This window comes from Pteropus alecto, unplaced genomic scaffold (genome assembly GCF_000325575.1).
Source record: "Pteropus alecto unplaced genomic scaffold, ASM32557v1 scaffold92, whole genome shotgun sequence".
Classification (NCBI taxonomy): Eukaryota; Metazoa; Chordata; class Mammalia; order Chiroptera; family Pteropodidae; genus Pteropus; species Pteropus alecto.
Window position 1 is genome coordinate 3503568 of NW_006432447.1, and position 23396 is coordinate 3526963.

The following is a 23396-nucleotide window of genomic DNA, read 5'->3' on the forward strand; positions in this document are numbered from 1 at the left end:
CTGAGCTGGAGTTTTCTAGAACTCTTCCTCATTACGACATGGCTCTTAGCAGATTTGATCCCTGGTCCTATCTGCTTTCCCTCATTAAAGAATCCCTGTGTTAGGCACTCTTTCTCACTTTCCAGAGCTATTATTGATTAGTATTTTTTAAAAGATATATCTTTTCTGACACTGTGGTCTTTTGAACGAAAGGAATGAATACGTTCTCATTCCACTGTTTTAATTGACTATTCACGTATATGATAAGAGCAGATTACATTCCTTATTTAGATCATGGTAAGTTGACTTGTTGAATGTGTGAGTGTGTGTGTTATATACATGGCATGTATACATATGAATAATATGCACACAAACAGTTCATTAAATGAATTCAACATCACCTTACTAAGGGACTTAAACCTGCTCTTGAAATTAAAATACACATAATCATTTTAATCATCTTTAAGTATATAGTCCAGACGTGTTATGTGTATATTCATAGTGTTCTTAACACATTAAGTTCAACTGATCTTCAGAACTTTTTCATCTTGCAAAACTAAAACTCCATATCCATTAAACAACTTACCTTCCTCCTCGTCTATCAGCCCTTGATAGCCACTATTCTACTTTGTCTCTATGAATTTGACCATCTAAATACCTCATAGAAGTGAAATCATACAGTATTTTCTCTTTTTGTGACTGGCTTATTTCACTTAGCGTAATGTCTAGAGATTTTCTTGTTTGTCACAACTCAGGAGGTGCTTCTGAGGTGCTACTAAATTTTCTTCAATGCACAGGACTGTCCTACAACAAAATATTAATAGAACTGAGATTGAGAAACCCTGCTCTAATATGACACCTATGTTATAAATTAACTATGTCTTATTTCCTTATTGAAGAAACTCAGGCGCAAAATATTAATGGCTAGCTTTGGAGAATGGAGATTACCCAGCCTTTGGTTCAGAGGTTCCGGGATTCCTTTTAGAATTTTTTCTTTGTAGAATGATTTGGAGTCTTTACAGCCTTTAATTTTAGAGAAAGGAAATGATAAACATTAAAAATAATTTCAAACTTACTGAAAAATTGCAAGAAAAGTACAAAGAATTCCCATGTAGCCTTCATTCAGCTTACCTGTTAACATTTTACCACATTTGTTTTACCAATCTATGTGTATGTATTTTTTTCTGAGTCATTCGAGATTAAATGTATACATCATGTCCTTTTCCTCTGTAATTGTTCAATGTGTATTTCCTAAAAACAAGAATATTCTCATACTTAACCGGAATCCATTCATAAAAATCAGGAAAATAGCATTGATACAGTTCTGTTGTCTAAACTACACATTCCATTCAAACTTGGCCAGTTGTCTCAATAATGTCCTTTATAGGTCCAAGATGGAACTCAGGATTACTTGTTGCATATCATTGTCGTGTGTCTTTAGTTCCTTTCATTCTAAGACAGTTCTCGGTCTTTCTTTATCTTTAATGACTAATAAAAAAGAATACAAGCCAGTTGCTTTGCAGAATGTCACTCTCTTTGGATTTGCCTAATGTTCGTCATGATCAGATTCCAGTTATGCATTTTTAGCATGAATACCATAGTAATGGTGGATATGTTTTTCTTACTGCATTTTATCAGGAAGCAAATAGTGTCAATTTGTTCTATTAACTATTGATGTTAATTGTTACCACTTGATGAGGATAGTATCTGCTAGGTTATTCTCTAAAGATAAGTATTTTATGAGGGGATATTTTGACTCTAAACATTCTATTTAACATCACATTTTTACCCAGTTTTAATGTTTATTTATATGTCTCGCTAGTATTTATTAATACATCTTGCTTGAATCATCATTATAATGGTTTGCCAAGTACTGATTTTCAAATTTATTTTACCTTTTGGATTTATTAGTTAGTTTATGCCATAAGGTAGAAGTATTTCTTCATTTATTTACTTACTCATTTTATTCTGACTTATAGTAGTATGGATTTATGATTTCTGTTTTATTTAATAACATAATTAGTTTCTGTCATTTATTTTGATGTTCAAAATGACCCATATTTGGACAGTGGCAGCTATTCAAGCTCACTCCTGTGTCTTTTTGACATGTCTCTATCATTCTTTGAGCATTTCCTTCTTTCTGGTACAATAAAGTGTTCCAGGTTCATCTGGGACATCTATGCCACTTTGGAATCAGTCATTTCTCCAGGGAATCCTGACTCCTTTCATATGTGAAAAGTATTTAGAATTTAGGATCTGGAGACTGGGTATGCACATTATTACTGGGGTACAATTGCATTTAGGCCTTTTCATGAAACAGCTATATAATATATGTATATATTTGAGTAAATACAGGCACAGAGATGTATTTCTTTATCTGTTAAAAACCATGAGTTCTTATCTGTGTCTCTAATTTGGATCTACCCCATAGGATTTTTTCTAGCCTTTTAAATATTTCCATATTTTTAATTTCCTTTTGTGACAGAAATCTGGATTCCAATTAACTTCAATATATTTACTTATTTGCTTAATTCCTTTTATATTCAGTCTCCCAATCATATAATCCATCTTCTCAGTCTCTGTCCCACCAGCTTGATTTTATGGACTGTCTCATCCCCAGCTGTATATTGGTCATTTTCCCATTGGGCCAACCACTGATTAATTCTATCCCTGGCAGACATACTGCTAACATGCTATTAGAGTCTGCAGTCCCTCTGAACATGACAGATGAGTTTTCTAGCCCACCCCATAGAGAAGGGGAAAGAGACAGTCTTTTTTCTCAGCATGCTTATAGCAAGATATATAATTTTGTTTTATTTTGGTCAGTAGTCATTATTATGTGTATGATTTTGAAAAATCTAGACAAAGAAAAGGAGAGAATATGGGTGTTAATTTTCATTGCCGTCAATCATTATTTTCCATTATTTTAGTTCAAGCATTTGAACATAAGTGTAAGTTCACCAATTACATTGTACAACGTAATTTTTCAGTACTAATTATTCTGGGTTTTGTAAAAGAATGTACGATTCTATGTTTTGTTGGGCTTCCTGCCATATTTCTGGTAGGTTTTTTTTTTTTTTTTATCTTGGCCTTATTCAGTGCTGTCTCTTTATAGCTCAGTAAACAATCACAGTACAATTATACAGCAACCCCCCTGTATTCCCCTCTTAGTTTACTTGTAGCTATTCAGGATATTTACAGTAGATCTGTAAAGTCTGATTTTGATTTACGATATTACAGGAGGTCTGCTTGCTTTTTGCAGTATTTAACTTACCAGCAGTCTGCCTTTCTCTGACATGAACAATTTATACTGTGTTGTTTGCAGTAACAGGTTTCACTTTAAGATATAAGTGTAGGAGTTTTATTTTCAAACTGACTTTTCATGATCACTTTTCAGAGATACCCAAATCATAATATCAGTAGTCCCCAACCTTTTTGGCACCAGCGAGTGGTGCTCCTATGAGAATCTAATGACTGATGATCTGAACTTGAGCTGAGGTAGTGATGCTAGTGCTGGAGAGAGGCTTCAAATACAGATGAAGCTTCACTCAGTCCCCCAGCGCTCACCTCCTGCTGTGCTGCCCAGTTACTGTCAGGCCAGGGACTGGTACTGGTCTGCAGCCCAGAGACTGGGGACCCTTGATACAGAGTGCTCTTTTTAAGGTGAGGCACTGAACAATCATACATAAAGTCTTGGTGTAATGTTTTTCTTTTTGTTGTTGTTTTTTAAGAGCAATTTTAGGTTCACAACAAAATTGAGAGGAAGGTACAGAGATTTTCCACATATCCCCAGCTCCCATGTATGCCTAGCTTCCCCTATTATCTTAATCACTTACTAGAATGGTGCATTTGTTACCAAGACTGAACTTACACTGACATATCATAATCACCCAAAGTCCAAAGTTGTCCTTAGAATTCATTCTTGGTGTTGTGTATTTTATGGGTTTAGACAAATGTATAAAGCTGCTATGAACATCCATGTGCACATTTTTGTATGGACGTAAATTTTGAGTTTCTTTTATTAAATATCAAGGAGCGTGATTACTAGATTGTAAGGTAACAGTATGTTTACTTTTGTAAGAAAAAGCCAAATTATCTTTCTAAGTAGTTGTAGTAGTTTGCATTTCTGCCAGCAATGATTGAGAGTTGCTCCATGTCCTCAGCAGCATTTGGTGTTGTCAATGTTCTGAATTTTGGCCATTCTAATCGATGTGTAGTCGTATCTCATTTCTGTTTTACCTTGCATTTCTCTGATGACATATGATGTTTTCATGAGGCATTAGATTCTCATAGGAGCACCACCAGTCCCTGGTGCCAAAAAGGTTGAGGCTGCTGCTATCACAAGATTGACTTGAGTTTCTCTGAAAAGTGATTATGAAAAGTCAGTTTGAAAATAAAACTCCTACACTTACATCTTAAAGTGAAATCTGTTACTGCAAACAACACAGTGTAAATTACTCACGTCAGAGAAAGGCAGACTGCTGGTAAGTTAAATATTGCAAAAAACGGGCAGACCTCCTGTAATATCGTAAATCAAAATCAGACTTTACAGACCTACTGTAAGTAAATATCCTGTTTCTTTTCATATGCTTATTAGCCATTTGTGTATCTTATTTGGTGAAGTGTCTGTTCAGGTATTTGAACCATATTTTAGTCTGGTGATTTATTTTCTTGTTGAGTTTTAAGAGTTCTTTGTATATTTGAAATATCAGTCCATTATGAGATAACTTTTCTTGCAAATATTTTCTTTCCATCTTTTCATTTTCTTGATGGTGTCTTCAAGGCAGATAATTTTAAATTTAATGATATCTAGCTTATCAGTTCTTTTCATGCATTTGGTATCATATGCAGAAAGTCATTGCCAAACCCAGTGTTATCTAGATTTTCTCCTATGTTATCTTCAGTTTTATAGTTTTGTGTTTCACGTTTATTTTTACATAAATTGGGTGGTGTTAGTCTTTTAACTTTGTTCTTCAATATTGTGTTGGCTATTCTGAGTCTTTTTTTCCTCCATATAAACTTTAGAATAAGTTTGTTCATAGCCACAAAATAACTTACTTGGATTTTGATTAATTTTGTATTGAATCTATTCATTAAGTTGGAAGGAACTGACATTTTGACAATATTGAGTCTTCCCATCCATGAACATGGAATACCTTGCATTTATTTAGTTCCTCTTTGATTTCATTCATTAGAGTTCTCTAGTTTTCCTCATATAGATCTTGTACATATTTTGTTAGTTTTATACCTAAGTTTTCACATTTTTGGATGCTAATGTAAGTGATATTGTGTTTTTAATTTCAAATTCCATTTGTTTGTTTCTGATGTGTAGGAAATCAGTTTACTTTTGTATATTGACCTTGTATCCTGCAACCTTGCTTTAATTATTTATTAGTTCCAGCAGTGTTTTTGTTGAGCCTTTCAGATATTCTACATAGAGAATCAAGTTATCTCCATTCTTTCTTACATATGCATATGCTATTTTAAATCTCACTGCTTTAGAAAATTAGTAATATGATTTTTTATTTTAATGTCTATATCAAATCCCAGTTAAAATAATGTCAAGAACAAAGTAATATAATGAAATATAAATCCTTACAGAATCTTGTCAGATAAGTTTTTTCGTTTTTGTGTGTGTGTGTGTGTGTGTGTGTGTGTGTGTGTGTGTGTGTTTAAAATTTGTTTTGGCCTAACAAGTATAGTTTTTCTTTAAGTATGGGGAAATGTACCCCTTTCTTTTAATGTTAGTGCAATTCAGTCTAGATCCAAAAATAGCATGAATGTTTTTCTTTATTTTAGTGTATTATAAGGATTGGGAAGGAAAATGGATAATTATAGTTTTTTCATGTTTAGCCAAGATTCAATTCTTAATGTAAGTGGTTTTATGTCTCTAAGCTGAGAAAGCACCTATTCCTTTTTTTTAAAACATCATCTGTTTGGTTCATTTTGTTGTTGTTTATTTATTAATTTAATAGAAACTGAAAATTAAAGAAGGAAGAAATCTAGTTCAAATAAGACTCCTTTTAAATCCAAGTCACAATTCTGCCACCTAGTGTTTGCACATGGTGTTCCTCGTGTACACTAGTTCCTTTTTCAGAACTTTGAGAATAATTCTTTGCTTAATCCTTAGCTTACAAATATTATATTTGGCAATAAAACTTTAAAAGTGAGATCCATTTTATTAGTCTTTTTAAGGAATTATATTTTTAGTATCTTACATGTTAAAGCTCCTAAATTGTTTATAAATTCATTGCATATAAATTTGCTAAGTGTTTGTCAGGGATGTTTGCACAATTCTAATCTGTAATGAGTAATTTTACTTTCTTAGAGTCGGGGTGGAAAAAAGTTTCTTGTTGAACTGAAGGAAATCTTGGACAGGGATCCCTTGTCTCAACTGTGTGAGAATGAAATGGATCTTATTTGGACTTTGCGACAAGACTGCCGAGAGAATTTTCCACAGTCACTGCCAAAATTATTACTGTCGATAAAGTGGAATAAACTTGAAGATGTTGCTCAGGTAACAAAAGATTTTTTCTGTAACACCTTTTTGGGAGAATATATTTGTCGATTTTGTGTGAATTGTCGTTTCCTACATAAGTATATTTTCATAGGTTGATCATTTTCTGCAGGAGAAATTTTGAGGTTTTAAACTGTTCCATATACGGTCTAAATGGTAGACCGGAAAGGTTCAAGATTTAGAAATCCCACATTCTGCGTAGGTTTTCTATATCTTCAACTAAACACAGTAAAAATATTGGTTTTGTTGTAATCATCTGTAGCAGTTACCAGCATGTTGTAGGTCCTGGGCTACTTCTAAAAGTTTCATCAGTGAACTCCAAAGTTTTAATCTTAAGACTGTTCTAAAATGACCATATATTGTTTGAAATTACCTCTACTTGTAGAGATTAACATTTTAGAGTATAAACCATTCAGATCAATTTTAATATTCATTTTCGTTTGGCAGTGTTGAATGCTGCCTTTAGGCAGAATAGAGAAAGGAAAAAAAATTTTGTTTCAAAAAGGTCACCAAATTTTAGTTTCTCAATTTAATTTTCCAAAACTCTGTCAAAAAACACTGGCATTTATTAAACTCAGTTGGTCATTAATGTTCTATAGAAAGATCCTTGAAATGGTTTTTAATCAGAATGAATATATTTGGCATATTAAAATCACCAAGATTTTTCGCTTATTTGAATTCACCCAATTTTTTAAAAAGTTTTCTGGTCTTACTATAATGACTTTAAATTTTTATTTTAATCATATGCTTTTTAAAAATCTTTGATTTTATAGTTTTACTTTTCAAATTAAGTTTAGAAAGGATTTGTTTTGAGTTTATTTCTTAATATGTTAATGATTTTTTAAATCTTGTGTAATTATATATTATTAAGGGCTTCATTTAGACTGTTTCCACAGTTAGACCACATGAATATTACTTACTCTGAAAAGGAACCAATTTTGTTATTTGAATAGGTTTGAATTGTTCTGACATAGTTATCTTCTAACCACTATTTATTTAATTTCAAGCTTAATTTTCTATGAACCCCCATAATGGTGGAGTATAAGGTATAAACATGTTTTAGCTGGCACATTGCTTGCGTCTCATGGATAGTGCCCACCCTCCACCAAGAAATACATTATTTTGTATATAATTATAGAGTAGAAACTATTTCTTACTGTATTCTTTTTTTCTCATTTATTTGTATTTACTTTTAATAATGATATGCTATGAAAAAACTTGGAATACCATCATAGCCATTTTAAAAGGAAGACTATACTTTTGCATGATGTCTGGCTGTGTAAGCTACTGATAAAAAGAACACAGAATTCAGCCATGCCTTCCTGCTATATTCTTAAAAGATACCTGAGAGGCAGATTTCTTATGTCCACTGTCAGAAAATGGAATGAGCTAATTTATGCTTAATTTTTCTTTATTTAGACCCTAGGGACAGTAATTTTTATATTTAGGAATTTAGCATGCTTGTCTCATTTCCATGAGGGAATGTAAAGCATCGTTTTCAAATATAACTTAACGTCTTTCATTTTGATGGAAGAATGCTAGTAGTGTAACTTCATACTCAAGTAGAAACATCTAAATGTGTGTAAACAGTGTAGGAAGGCATGAATTTCACAATCCTAATCTACTTCTTTAGTAGTCTAGGAAGAAAGTTAATGGAATAAAAAGTAATGTTTGACCCTATTGCATTGCCAATTATAGTGAACTGGTACAAAAGAATATAAACTGTGTTTTCATTAAATTGATTACCTTGAGAAGTGGAGAGCCAGAAGCTTGGTGCAAAGTTTGTACTCTGATTCGGCAGGTATAAGCCATGGGTGTGAAAATTTTATAGACAACTAGCCTCTCATTAATCTACAAGAAAATATTCTATTGACATAATGCATAAAGAATTTCAAATCAGATTTCCTTTCTCCAAAGGAAACCTAATAACTTCTATTAGGTTTCCCCAAACTAAAGTGACGGATTTTGATAATTCATTTAATTTTATGTTTATGTAATTGATTTTTTAATAATTGTAAGTAATCTTACCAAAGGTAATTATTTTCCAGTAGTAAGCTGTTGTTAACTCATAACGTAGTCAAACCTCTAGTATTACAGAATGTTATATATCCTTTGCAATATTTTTTCTGTGAAGCAGTGTATTTCAAGTGTTAACTGAAGTTGCTAAGAGTTCTTTTATTATTCTTTTAGACCCTCAGAAAATGGTCCCCACTAACTCCTCTATCCATAATGAGGACTGCTGGTTCATTAGGGCCTTGGGGAAGGCAGGGAGGGGGCCCCATCAATGAGAAAAAGTGGGGTAAGGTAGGTAGGTGTTTCATATCTTTATACCAGTATTTCTAAATCTTTTTTCATTATTATCCTTAGAAGAAGGCTTTTTAGACATTTTTCCCCCTAATAGTCCCATCCACATGAGATTCTGATACCACAGACAAGTGTACTGTACTGTATGTACACTTTATGTACTGTATGTATGTGTGCTTTATACATAAAAAGAGCAAGTATAAAGCTTTCTTTATTCAATGCAAGTTTAAGAACAATTAAAATTTAAGGTAAAAGTTAAAATTAAAAAACTAACATTTTAATGTATTTGTTGAATAACCTTGATGTAATTTACTTAAATTGAAATATATTTTACATTTATGATAGCAGTTTATATAAATAGATACTAATAATGGCAATGGAATCAAATTTTAAAAACTTATTAAAATGCTGTGTTTCTATAAAAGTTCCTTAGTGAACTTCAAAACTTGTTACAAGAAAATACCTTTTAACTGAGCTGCTAGTCAGTAACATTCAAATATTATTGACTTTTTTGTGGCACTTGACATAAGGAAGGGCAGAATAATATGTAATATTAAAATAATAAACTAGTTTTACTTAATTCTTAAAGCCCAAGTTTCACACAAAAGCTCAATAAATAAAATTTTCACACCCATGGCTTATACCTGACATACACAAGGCAGCTAGCAGATACTAACAGGCCATGCTACATGACTTTGAAACATGACTTTGAGCAGTCAGTTGAGAGAAAGCCCTCCAATCATTGCCATCTATTTGCCATATTTTTGTAACTCTGACCTTGTATACATTTTGAGTATCTTCCTTGGATTCAATGTCAGTGATAACCAAGAAAACCAGACAAGGTGAATCAAATATTAAGGAATAAAATTTTGTCAGGGTTGAACCTGGGAGGGCTACAAATTATAATTATCTTTTTTCTTCTTCTTTTTTTTTCTCTCTTCTCCATAATCAATTTTCTTTTCACTTACCATCCCTGATAAGAGTGCATGCTATCAGCATAGTCTCACTGCTCTGATGGGAGGCAGATAAAATGTAAACTATTTTTATTTAAATCTCAAAGCCACGTCTCACACAAAAGCTCAAGAGATTTGAGCTCTCTGGACTAGGGTTTCCAAAGATGTAGCCGTGTGTACCAAAATCCACCCTCCAATTGCAGTCCAAGCTCATCTCCCCAAGGATTCTTTTTTTATCCTATGTCTAGATCATTTCTATATGGCATCTGTAAATAGGAGACTGCCTGTATTTTCTTGTTTATAGAAAATAAACAATTAGGTACTATTTATTTCTAATGGGTTACTTATGATTTAAAGGTTTTAAATTTATGGTCAATTAAAAGTTCTGTTAAGTGATAGATTCTCTTAAAATATTAAGAGCTAAAAGTAAACTCTTAAGATAATTTTATGTTGTTGTTAATGAACTTTATATGTAAATTGCCTGTCATTAATTTGAGCCATATAGCTTATATTTTGTACTTTGAGTTTTACCTTTAAGTATTCCTTTATCATTTTGCCCACGTGCTTATGTGCATGCGCTCTTTCTCTCTCTTTCCTTATAAAAATTATTTAATGGTTAATGATCATAGAATTATATATTTAGCGCATCATAATATTTCAACTAAGACAATTTTTATTAATCCATATTTTCAGGAATGGATTTTCGGAGGCCTCCATAATTACAAGTATGCTTCTTCTTTCTTTTGACCCATCTCTGCTCCTATATGCCAAGAAAAAATAAATTACTTCCCCCCCGCCCCCTATAATTTCTGAACCAGTTTTAATTTTTAAACAGCTTCAGGCACTGCTACAGATTTGGCCTAAACTGCCCCCCCGGGAGGCTCTGGAGCTTCTAGATTTCAACTATCCAGATCAGTATGTGCGGGAATATGCTGTGGAATGCCTGCAACAAATGAGGTATCTTCTGTAGTCAGCTTTCTTTGGGGCAAGGAATAACTTGGGAATGGGTAGAGAAGGTGATGTCTGCTTAAATGTCTCATAAGAAAGGAAAAGGCTAGGAATTATTGAGAGTTCAAAGTAGTCATTCCCTTTCTCTCCCTCCCCTCTTCTCTCTTTTCTGTCTCTCATTCTCCTTCACATTTACTCTATATTGTAAATGAACCCCTCCCCCCACCACCACAAAAAAAAAAAGCAAAACAAAACATCCTGAGTCCGAGGTCCCCAAGATTACCCTCAGGTTCCACGATTCACTAGGAAGACTTATAGAACACAGCATATAGTCGTACTCTTGGCTGTGATTTATTATAGCAAAAGGAAAAAGACTCATGAGGCAAAGTATGGAGGAAACCAGGCAAAAGTTCCTAATGTTTCTTTCCTAATGGAAAGAAATATACTCAGTTTCCCCAGCAACAAGTTGTAACAACATATCTGAAATGTTGTCTCCTGGGAAGTTCATTAGAAACTTGGTGGCTAGTCACAAGAACCCTCTGCCTAGCACATACCAAAAATTTAAACTCCCAGAAGGAAACTGGATATTTGTATAGTTTAGGCACTATGAGCCATTCTTACCTGTTAGGGTGGTAGGAAGCCTTTTGAAATCTATGTTTCCAGATGACAGCCAAGAGCCAAACTTTTTCAAAGGATAGTCAGGCCTGTTAACGTTAACTCTTCATCTGTTTTAACCACTCAAAATTAATGTTACTATTTTGCCATAATTATTTAAACATTTTTAAATTTTTTATTATTAAGCAAATAACATTACAGCTAAAGATGAAGTCCTCATAGTTTCCTTACCCTAGTGTAATAGGAAGAGATTCTGATTACTTTCACTTTCCAGAAGCAACCATAATCATGAATTTGGTATATATATTTCCATACCACATTTTTCTGTTTTTACCACATTTTTATATCTATAATCATAGACACAAAATAACATTATACATTTAAAAACCATATAATGTGTCTTGCCTTATGTATTGTTTTACATTTTGAAATTCAGCATTAGGTTTTTGAGGTCAGTCTCTCCCATTACATATAAATGTAGTAATTTATTCCTTTTACTATAGTATAATATTCTGACATAGGGATATATCTTATTCCACTCTCCTATTGAGGAACATTTTAAATTTTCTCCATATTTGTCTGTTATAAACCATGCTGCAGTGAACATGTTTATACAGTCCCCTTTGGGCAATACATATGTTTGAATCTCTGGATTTATTTGAAATGTTATTATTGAGATAGTCTCAGAAAATGGGCATTTTCAGGTTTATCCATTTCCTTTTAGCCTCAAAAATGAGGGTTAATACTTTATGGCTATTTGAAAAATTAAAGTTCTCAGAAAATTATGGATATGTTGATCCTTTTTCTTTTTAAAATTGTATATGTTTTAAACCATGTGATATCCAAAAGAAATTACACAAATTCATCAAAAGTGATTATCTGGGGGGAGTAAAATTAGATGTATAAGGAAAGAGGATACTCCTTTTATTTCTGTATTTCCTTTCTGTCTTTATACTATTTATAGGTTTTATAATGGCCATGGATTTTATAATAAATTTAATGAAGATTGTTGTGTAGTTTTAAGAAATGAGACTCTCCCAGTTGCTCGTCAGTCTCCCTAAGTTTGCATTAGGCTGAATCAAGTGTTTTTCTTAAAGATATTGATCCCTAGGAGGAGGTGGCTATGCTCCCAATGTTCCATATAAGTAGTTCTGATGCATTTCCCTATGATAAAATTTCTTGTTACGAGGTTTTATATCTTGGTATGTAGTACCTTGGATTTCAGTCCCAGATCTGCTTAGATTACTTTCTTAATCATTTATTGTCCGAGACTATAGTAAATAAGTAGTGGTCTTGGGATTCATATCTTACCCAACTGCTGGCCTCTGATGGGAATGTTTACATGTGAATGGTTTGGAGATGGACACAAAACAGAGAACCACTAACCTTAATTCAGCTCAGTTAATTAAAGTATTGTTATATTCAGTGAATCAATTCCCACTTATAAATGAACTCATTTCTTTATCTTTCAAACTATGTGAAGTTAAGATTCTAATGGTTCATTGGTTATCTGGGAAAAAGAATTACTTCGCTCTAAGGATAAGAAAGGAAAACAAACTGTTAAAGTACTGATAGAATTTTTATTTAAAAAAACTGATTGGTTAGGTAAGTATACAACATTTTTTAGCATGATCAGAAATCAGTACCTAATTTTGTATAACTCTAGGCTGATTGTAAATACAATCATCCATTGTATCAACCTAGTTAATTTAATAAAATGATCCGTGTATCTGTTCTTTGCTCCCTTCTATTCTTTCTCCTGCCCATCTGAAATCCTCAGTTTTTCTTGTGTCATTGTAATAGTGAAACAGTGAATGTAAGCATGCAACAAACTTGACCCAAAAGAACCATCGTGTTTCAGTAAGTTAGTATTTGATAGTTTGATAGGAAGGGATCTTTTTCTGGCACAGGGTGTTGAGAAACTTACTGTGTCTTTTGTTTTTTTTTTTTCAGTGATGAAGAACTCTCTCAGTATCTTTTACAGCTGGTGCAAGTTTTAAAATATGAGCCTTTTCTTGATTGCGCCCTCTCTAGATTTTTATTAGAAAGAGCACTTGCTAATCGGAGGATAGGACAATTTCTCTTTTGGCACCTTAGGTAAGTATTTTAGATTTCATTTTGAGTCCACCTATTCTTTTGTAAATATAAATCAGTATACTACAGGACATTTAGCCAAAACAATGACCTGCTTTAGTTGTTTCTGAGTCATCTATAAGATTGATACTCTCTTCGTGTCTTCTCCTATTTCTTGATACCCAAACCCTTCATTTTAAATATTTGGCAAAGTAATTCAGATAAGTTTCCCTCCATACCTCTTTGATTTTTAACTGAAACTAATAATTAGTGTATTGCTGTTTTCTTTTAAAGTGTATTTATCGTGTTATATATTTGGACTAAAAAACAGACTTCTTTCTTCCACAAGGTTGTGGGTAGTAATATTATATCATTGCTAGTATTAGGTAAAGATTTTAAAGTTTTTCTATAACAATGGCAATGTTATTTCAACTTCTTTATTAACTTAGGTCATTTTCAGAAATACATGAACCTTATTTCACCAAATTATATAGGAGTAAAATCAGGAAAAAGAACTAAGTTTATTTAGTTTCCAATGAAAATTGTCGATTCCTCAGTTCTGACTCTATACTGAGACATTTTTGTTTTTTTCATCTGGAATTCAGAGTATTGAAAGTAATGAGTATCAGGAAAAAAAACAACTTTTAGGCTGAGCTTCTTAAGTAAAATAATCTCTATAGTATTTTCTCATGTTAATTTTTGGGTTCTATTTCTAGATCTTGATTTAATTATTATTAAGAGTTTTCTTTTCTTATTTTTAACTTGTATTCTTTTCTCATCCAGTTCAGTCTCCTTATTTATACCTCTCAGAGAATAACAAAATATGGTATTCCTTTTTTTCCCCCCAAATATGTACACTATTCTTTAGGAGAGAGAAAATTGAATAGAAGCTAATTGAGAGATTAGTCAATTGTGTAATGAGTCAGATTTTTGTGTTTCATCTTAATTGTCTCTAAATTGGTAATATTACCTTTTCACACAAAAAGCATGTAAGGCGAGATGTGAAAATTTTGGGTTTCTTAAAGAATTAACTAATTATAAAATCTCATATCTTTTTGAACTATGATGTTTAAAGAATTCGAAAGTTGACCATCCAACTGATAATTTTTCACAAGAGGATGTGTCCTTCTTTGGTTAGCATCATAAGTTAATTTTATAATAGAATAAAGAAGTCAGTAATTTTATTTCCTGATATGAAATGTTTGATAAACTACCATAATATTATTAACTTTCTGCAGATCAGAAGTGCACATCCCTGCTGTCTGCATACAATTTGGTGTCATTCTCGAAGCGTACTGCCGGGGAAGCGTCGGGCACATGAAAGTGCTTTCCAAGCAGGTATCAACTTGTTTTAATCTTCGTTCAGTTTGCCACATGGCATACGATAAATTGTATCATATGCTATTTCTTTCATTTTATTATTTCATAGAGTTTTCAATAACTGAACCTGATAAATACATTTTTAAATGAAAATTTAAGTCAAGCAGTGAAGTTTCAACAAACTTAGCAGAAGAGCATTAATTGAATGCTACCTGAAAAATTAGTTAGTATTCCTTATAGTATTTATAGTAATTACCATGCCTTAAATTTTAATTGGAAATACCTATTTAGGTATGCCTAACAATGGGTTTGTTGGTGATGGTGACAATGGTCACGAAACCTTTAGACCCTCTATTTTCATATTCCTGAGTTACTCTTTCCTGTTAGTATAGTGTTTATGATTCATTAGTTTTAGACTGAGCTATTTTAAAACCTAAATCGATAGTTGCAGCTTCCAGAATTCAGAATCCTAAACCTGCTTTTTCAAACCATATGTATATATATGTGTGTGATATTAGTGATATTAATAGGTCATATATTAATTGCTTGTTCTATACCAGGAACCATCAGAAGAGTTTTAATTATGTTATCTTATTGTACTCCTAATAACACACCACAGTACTTACCAAACACTCTCTGGATTTGACAAGGGGAAAACCTGAGACTCCAAGAAATTAAGTGACTTGCCTAAAACCTCACAACTTTAAGTGACAGAAATAATTTTCAAAGTTAGGCCTGTCCAGCTATAAAACTAAAGTGTTTTGTTTTGTTTTTAAATACTGGGAGTTTTCAAATCTTTTTAGCAGCACAACTCTTTCCTTTTAAAATCAAAACTTAAAAACAGATCCAATATGTGAAATAGAAAATAATGTCATTTTATCAGTATAAATGTATTTTTGAAGCCAAAATAAAGCAAAAGCCATTTAACAGAATCATGAAGCTTTTTTATTGAACATAGAATTTCAAAATTGGGTTATTATTGATAATTATAGTCTTGGTATCCAATTATTTCTGTATTTTGTTTTGGAGATGATCCTGATTTATAAATAGCTAAGTAATTGCAAATTGTAACAGGTTTTTTTAATAGCTTGCTTGCAAATGAGAAGCACAATCATGACCCAGGCTTGATTTGCTTGTGGGACCTTGGTCCCCTGAAGGATGACATGAGAGCATTTCTGCCCTCAAAATAAAGCAGCACTATATTCCAGCTTCTTCATGCTGAAACCCTTCATTGACAGATAACAATAGTATGCTTTTGTTCCCTAGCAGTAATTTTTTCTGAATTGAGTATTATCTAATCTCATACAAGGTTTTCTTGGTGGTTTAATATATATTTACTCAGAACCTACTATATGCCAGGGTTTATTTTAGGTATTGGTGATGTGAAGTCAAATTAGCTGTGTTGCTGTCATCAAGGAGTTTATATTCCATAGAGTAGGTGTACATATCAGTGATTAAGTATTATGATACAAGTTTGTTACATGCATATTATAGAAGCACAAAAATGAGATACATAACCTATTTTAGGACATTAGGGAAGAATTCACAGTAGAGGTGACCGTTATGGTTGGTTTTGTTGGTCTAATTGGTGTTAGCCAGATGGAGAGTGTTAGTGTTCTACAGAGAAACAAAACCAATAAGATCTACGTGTGTGTATATAAAGAGAAAGTGAACAGGGAGCGAGATTGAGATTTATTATAAAGAATTGGTTCATATGATTATGGAGGCTAAGAAGTCCCAAGATCTGGAGTCAAGCAGGCTGGAAACCCAGGAGAGCTGATGGTGTAGTTTCAGTCCAAGTTTGAAAGGCTGAGAACCAAGAGAGCCAATAGTATGTAAGTTCTAGTCTGAAAGCAGATAAGCTTGACACCCAAGAAGAGCTTACCTAAAGGCGGGAAAAGACCTATGTCTACTCTCAAAGCAGTGGGCAGGTGGGGTTCCTTCTTACTCATGAAGAGTTTGCCTTTTTGTTCTGTTCAAGTTTTAAGATGTTTGGATGAGGCCCACTCACATTATGGAGGGCAATCTGCTTTTCTCAGTCTATTGATTCCAGTGTTAATCTCATCTGAAAACACCCTCACAGACACACCTAGAATAATGTTGGACCAAATATCTGGGTACCTCATGGCCCAGTCAAGTTGATACATAAAATTAACCAGGGCAGATCAACTAAGCATCTATATATAGATCCTTAAACCATACTTAATCTCCAAATAAAGGTAATAACAAGGTCACAGTTTTACCTAACAAGATAGAACTACCCTGAGTATACCAAAAAAGTGCTCTAACAGACTCTTTCCCAGAAAGGCAATGTCCTTGAGTGGTATTTATCCTTTTCCTTGATATCCTATAAATTAAATACTATGATGTAAAATTAATAACACTTCAATACTATGATATAAAGCCAATACATCTTATGTTACATGGTAAGGGAATAAGAATGGGAAAAAAACAAAAAACATTTGCTGTACATACACAACACACAAACACAAATAACAAAATGAGCAGGAGATACTCATGACAGTTACCTTTCATTTTTATAACTGGTCATGTAATCATAGCTGGTATTTATCACTACTTTCTTTCAACCTATTCTGTATTCCCTTTGCCTTTAGCAAGTAGCTTTGTTGTGGTTCTTTACCTGCTGGAATGAGCCAAACCTTCATTCTTGAAGGGTCTAGGTCATTAGTAGTACTCCCTGGATTGGCTTATAATTTCCTGTTGATCTTAATTACAGGGCCTGGTAATGCTAAGAGATCTCCTGTATTCTAGACATACTTTTCCTTACCTCCAATTTGGAGTAGTAAGCCAATTTCCCCTTGGTAGTCAGGATCAATTACTTCAGCCAGCACTGTAATGCCCTTCTTTGCCTGTTGTTCCAGAGGAATGAGGAGTGCAAAGTGGCTGGAAAGGAGTCTTAACTTCCAGTTCACTAGCATCATTGTTATGTCTGCCAGTGGAAGCGTTTCTCTCTTTGTAACTAAGACCACTATGCCAGAAGAGCATAAGGTCGCAAGAACAGGAAGTAGAACAGTTGAGAGTGGATCATCATGAGAGCAGTCATAGTACCACCTCCATTTCTACACCATGATTCCCAGAGCCATGAATTTTAGCTGTGGGAGAAACAGCATCATATGTTGGCCACTGATTCAGAGCAGATACAGCCTTCTGGAGAACCGTGCCCTAGCCCTGCAAGGTATTGCCACCTAGTTGGCACGGCAACTGAGTCTTCAAAAGGCCATTTCATTTTATTAAGCTAGCTACATTAGAATGGTGGGGAATATGGTTAAGACCAGCGAATTCCATGAGCACAAGCCTATTGCTGTACTTCGTTTGCTGTGAAATGAGCTTCTTGATCAGAAGCAGTGCTGTATGGAATACTATGATGGTGTCCATGGTTGGTAGTTTTGACAGAAACATTGAAAGTCTGTATCCAGAATATATGTTCCAATAAGAACAAAACACTGTCTCTTTCATAATGGAAGCAGTCCAGTGTAATCAGCCTGTCACCAGATAGCTAGCTGACCACTCTGAGTAAATGGTGCCACATGGGGCACTCAGTGTTGGTCTCTGCTGCTGGCATAGTGGTCATAGCCAGGTGGGCTTTGATGAGTGGAGGTCCATGTTGCTGAGCCCATATATAACCTCTGTTCTTGTCACCTTGGCCACTTTGTATATGAAACCATTGGGTGATGACAGGGATGGCTGAGGAAAGAGACTGAGTGGTATCCACAGAATGGGTCATTCTATCCACCTGATTATAAAAATCTTTCTCTTCCAAGGTCACCCTTTGGGCATCCAATAGGATGCAAATATCTTTATGTTTTTGCCCATTCAGAGAGGTTTGTCACATACTTTCCCCCCAAATTTCCTTGTCACTAATTTTCCAGTCATGTTTCTTCTGAGTCCCTCACCATCAGACAAACTTTGGTCACAGCTCATGAATTGGTGTGTAATTTCACATATGGCCTTTTCTCCTTCCAAGTAGAATAAACAGCCAGGTACACTTTCCAGAGTTGTGCTGACTTTGGAAGGATTTCCCTTCACCATTGCCCTTCAGGAGTGTTCCAAAAAGGGGTGTAGTATCATAGTTTTCCACTTCGTATAGTGCCAACATATTGTGCTGAACCACCTGTAAACCATGTTTGAGTCTTCTCTTCCTATGTCATCTGATGGTAGGGAACTCCTCATGAGGCCATAGGTACAAGCTGGGAGAGAAAAGGTAGTACAACAAGAGTAGGAGACCTTGGGCATTTGAGTTACTTCTTCATGTAATTTACTTGTGTCTTCAGAGCCTGCCTAATCTCGTATATGCCACTTCGATTTGGTGATGGAACACTGCTGTGCTTCGCCCATCTTTATGGCTTGGTGGGTCAGATAACACCCAGTTCATGACAGGCAGTTCAGGTTGCATGGTTACTTGGTGGCCAGTGGTTAAGCTTTTAGTCTCTACTGAAGCCCAGTAGCAAGCTAAGAGCTGATTCTCAAAAGAAGAGTATTTATCTGCAGGGGATGGCAGGCATTTTTTTTTTTTTTTTAGAATCCTAAGATCCTGTGGTATGATTCACCTATAGGGGACTGCCAGAGGCTCCAAACAGTATCCCTATGTGCCACTGACAATGCAAACACCATTGGATCTGCTGAATCATATGTCCCTAGTAGCAGAGCAGCTTGCACGGCAGTCTGGACCTATTGTAAAGACTCGTCTTGTTCTGGACCTCACTCAAAAGTGGTACCTTTTCAGGTTACTTGGTAAATAGGTCAGAGTACATACCCACATGAGGAATATATTGTCTGTAGAAGAGGCCCCCTAGGTGTCGTTCTTTATTTTAGTTGTAGAAGTGGCCAGAGCAAGAAATTATTCTTCACCTTAGGAATATCCTGACATGCCCCACACCACTTGAACCCTGGCATTTTAAATGAGATAGACAGCCCCCAATTTTTGTCAGATTTACTTCCTACCCATTAATGTAGAAATTTCTTTAAGTCTAGAGTAGTTGCTACTTCTTCCTCAATAGATTCAGTCAGCATAATGTTATCAGTGTAGTGGACCAGAGTGGTACCTTGCGGAAGGGAAAGGCAACCAATATCTCTGTGAAATGAATTATGATATGGGGCTGGAGAGTTGATATACCCCTGAGGAAGGACAGTGAAAGTATATTGTTGGCTTTGACAGCTTAAGCAAGCTGCTTCTAGTGGGCCTTATTGACAGGTATGGAGATAAAAGTATTTGTCAGATCAATAGCTACATACCAGGTACTAGGGGATGTGTTACTTTGCCCAGGCAATGAAACCACATCAGACATACCACCTGGTGAGTGTTATGATAATCCGCTATAAATCTCCAAGATCCATCTGTCTTCTGCACAGTCCAGATAGGCAAGCTGAGTGGAGATGTGATGGGAATCACCACCCCTGCATATTCTAAGTCGTTGATGGTGGCACTAATCTGTGCAGTCACTCCAGGAATGCATCCAGCTTTTGGTTTACTGTTTTCTTAGAAAAAGGCAGTTGTAATAACTTCCACTTGGCCTTCCCCACCATAATAGTCCCCACTCCACACGTTAGGGAACCAATAATGGGATTCTGCCAGCTGGTAAGTGTATCTATTTCAATTTTGCATTCCAGAACTGGAGAAATAACCACAGGATAGGTTTGGGCTCACTGGGCCCATTGTGAAACAGCTCTGTGGTAAAACTTAATTGTTAACTTGACCTGTGTAAGCCCCTACTCTGTCTGGTGGCTCTCTGACATTTTGGGTCTTCTGGAATTAATGTCAGTTTAAGGTCAGTGTCCAGAAGTCCCTGATAAGTTTGATTACTTCTTTTTTCCCAGTGTGCATTTGCCGTGGTAAAAGGCCATAGGGCCCTTTGGGGAAGCCAGGGAAAATTTAATTTCAGTCTGGTATAGGAGAATTCACAGATGTCATTTGGCACGATGGAATGTTAGGGCAATTATCAACTTTAGTGTGGTTATGTCTGTGGGTTCATGTTAAAGAAATGAGTCCTGAATTTTTACAACTTAAGTGTTTATTATTGTCGTGTAAATGTCAAACTATTAGTTGTATGTGATTAGAAGTAAAGCAGGGTAGCTTCACCTAACCGATACTATCTGAAACCAGTATATTCAGTCAACTTAGCTAAAATTTCCTCTAGTATTAAAAATCCTCTCTCAGACTTTTATTTTTGGTACATCATTTTTTTTTTCTCATGGCAGAGATTCCTCTACCTTGCTATCCTTTCTAACCTCTCCCTCTCTTTCATTTGAAGGCCATTTGTTTCTCTGCTCCTAACCTTCTACTCATTCCTATAACACTCCGGCATCCCAGCCTATTTTTAAAATAGATCCCTGTAGTAATTCCCAGTTCCACTGTACTTTTCTATCTCATTTGCATTGCCAGAGGAACTCCCATAGCTTTGCATAGATGATTTAATATTGATGATTTTTCATTCATGTTAAAACCAATTATATCTGATCCCTCCCTTTTGGAAAGCCTGTTAATGATGGTAATAATTGCTAACACTTATTCACTACTCATTATGGCTCACTTATTCTTCACAATAATATGAGATAGTTGAGATAGTTACTATTAATCATCTTAATTTTATAGTCCCCTTAAATCTATCTCATACCTATCAATGTCTCATGTTCATGACTACCATTCTAGTCCAATTCATTATCCTTTCTCATCTGGATGTCTTCATTAACCTCCTAAGTTGTACCCTTTGTTTCCATTCTTGTCCCCCCAAACTCCCACCCTCATTCTGTACAAAGCAGATATCTTTTTAAAATGTAGATGTATTACGTCATCCCCCTCTTTTTCTGTCATTTCCCTTTTTTAAATCCCTGCAAAAATTTTTATTCCATGGGGAATAAAATCTGAACTCTTTGTCAAAGTCTATAAGGCCACGCTTGATGAAGTCCCTATTTCTTTGACCTCCCTTATATAATCAAACCACACTGGACATTTTCTTGATTCTCAGGAACCTCAGCTTAACTTTTATAACAGCAATCATATGACTCATGTATGATCGTATTATTCTTACTCTTCTTGACTGATGTATAACAAAGGGAGACTACCTTTTACATGGCAGTTCTTGTTATCACTGTAAACTTATAAAAAAGACAAGGTGTTGAAACACTTAAAGTATTTGACTTATGGCTATGTGAGTATTCAGGACACTATTCTAGGAAATGAATATCAACACAATTAGTGATGGAGCATGAAAATTCACAACTGTACAAACATGGAAGAAATTCAAATTTGAAATACTTCAAAGAGTTCCTGTTTGCATAGTCTATTTTTTAGCTGGTTCCCTTTTCACCAGTATTTGTACAACTCCTGAAATTGTTGAGAAATGGAGTGTCTGTGGTTTTAACAGATGACTAACTTGGCAAGTTTCAGCCATCTCGATTTTATCAACAAGCTACATAGAACTTTCTCAGTTTCCTGTGAGCAACCCCTCAGCCTGTCTGTAGAAACCATATGTCTGAATTCACCTCCCTACAAAGTCTTAGTGGTTTTTTTGCATAGAAGCAGGGTTTGAAAATGAAAATATGATGTCAAATAAATCTTCCGTTTATGGAAATTCAAGCCATGGTGTTCATAATGTTTGTATGTGTATTTTATATGCTTGTTATGTACAACTTACATGTTGTACACACTCTTTTTATCATAATGTTTGTATGCGTATTTTATGTGCTTGTTATGTATAACTTACGTGATATACGTACTCTGTTTTTGTTTTATTTACATACTCTGTTTTAATCATTAGTTGTTCCCAGTTTTAATACCATAAAGATAAAGTAAAATATTCCTTTTGATTTAGGGTTGGTCAAGGCTGTCTTCTGCATTTTTACATATTATGACATGGAAAGACCCTCAGTTATTAAACAATAAAGTTGACTTTTAAGCACAGTGGTTTTGATTCAGTTGGCCATTGTTGATTTACTTTGTACTACTTGCATAAGCTTTTTTTCATTTGCATAAGTTTTGATAGCCAGAGTTACTTCATTATAAAAACAAACAATTTCAACTTGTATGTCTATGTTCTTATTTTATTATATGAAAATCCATTTTAACATTATTGGAAAGAGAAGATACTGAGAAGATATCATATAAGAGTAATGACAAGAAGTAGATAATAGTGTTAAATGTCAGGAACCCCATGGTCTTCTTGTACATTGGTTTTCCTCTTATACTATGGAGTTGGCCAAATGGAGTGAGTGGTTCACGTTAGTTGTGTTTCAAATTCTGTTACTCAGTGAGCTGCAGAATTCTGAGTGGTTTAGGTTTCATACATATCTTCTTACCCACTATCTGTCTCCCTTTACTTTTCTCTAATTTGTTAAAATTTCATTTAAGAAAAAGGTTAAAGAAAGTTTGAAAAATGGTACTTTACTTAACACGTGGTAAAAGTAAGTTTTTTATTTTGTTATATCTAATATGTTTGTCATAAGCCAAGAACTGTTTTTACTTTAGCTGATTGTCACTCTGTGTGTGTGTGTGTGTGTGTGCGCCGCGTGTGCTGGGAGTAGAGAGTGTTTATTGATTAATATGATCACATGATATTTTAGTACTTTATATTATTTTTAACCATAAATGAATTTTGGTGGTGGGGAAACTTATTTTTCAGGTTGAAGCACTCAATAAGTTAAAAACTTTAAATAGTTTAATCAAACTGAAT

At 34.4% G+C, this 23396-nt stretch overlaps 1 protein-coding gene and 1 non-coding gene across 3 annotated transcripts in view; one reads left to right on the forward strand and one right to left on the reverse strand.

Annotated features, from left to right (window-relative positions):
- PIK3CB (phosphatidylinositol-4,5-bisphosphate 3-kinase catalytic subunit beta) overlaps positions 1–23396 on the forward strand; it is a 178206-nt gene that overhangs the window by 126296 nt on the left and 28514 nt on the right. For both annotated transcript variants that reach the window (XM_025043589.1, XM_025043590.1), the window contains 5 exons: positions 6308–6496; positions 10589–10710; positions 13270–13413; positions 14628–14727; positions 23346–23396. The exon at positions 23346–23396 is cut by the window's right edge and continues 161 nt beyond it. In XM_025043589.1, the coding sequence (XP_024899357.1) occupies positions 6308–6496; positions 10589–10710; positions 13270–13413; positions 14628–14727; positions 23346–23396 (606 nt within the window). The remainder of the gene's footprint in view (positions 1–6307; positions 6497–10588; positions 10711–13269; positions 13414–14627; positions 14728–23345) is intronic.
- Positions 7675–7814, reverse strand: LOC112476043. The gene has a single exon (XR_003044950.1). It is a non-coding gene; the product is annotated as a small nucleolar RNA SNORA15 (small nucleolar RNA).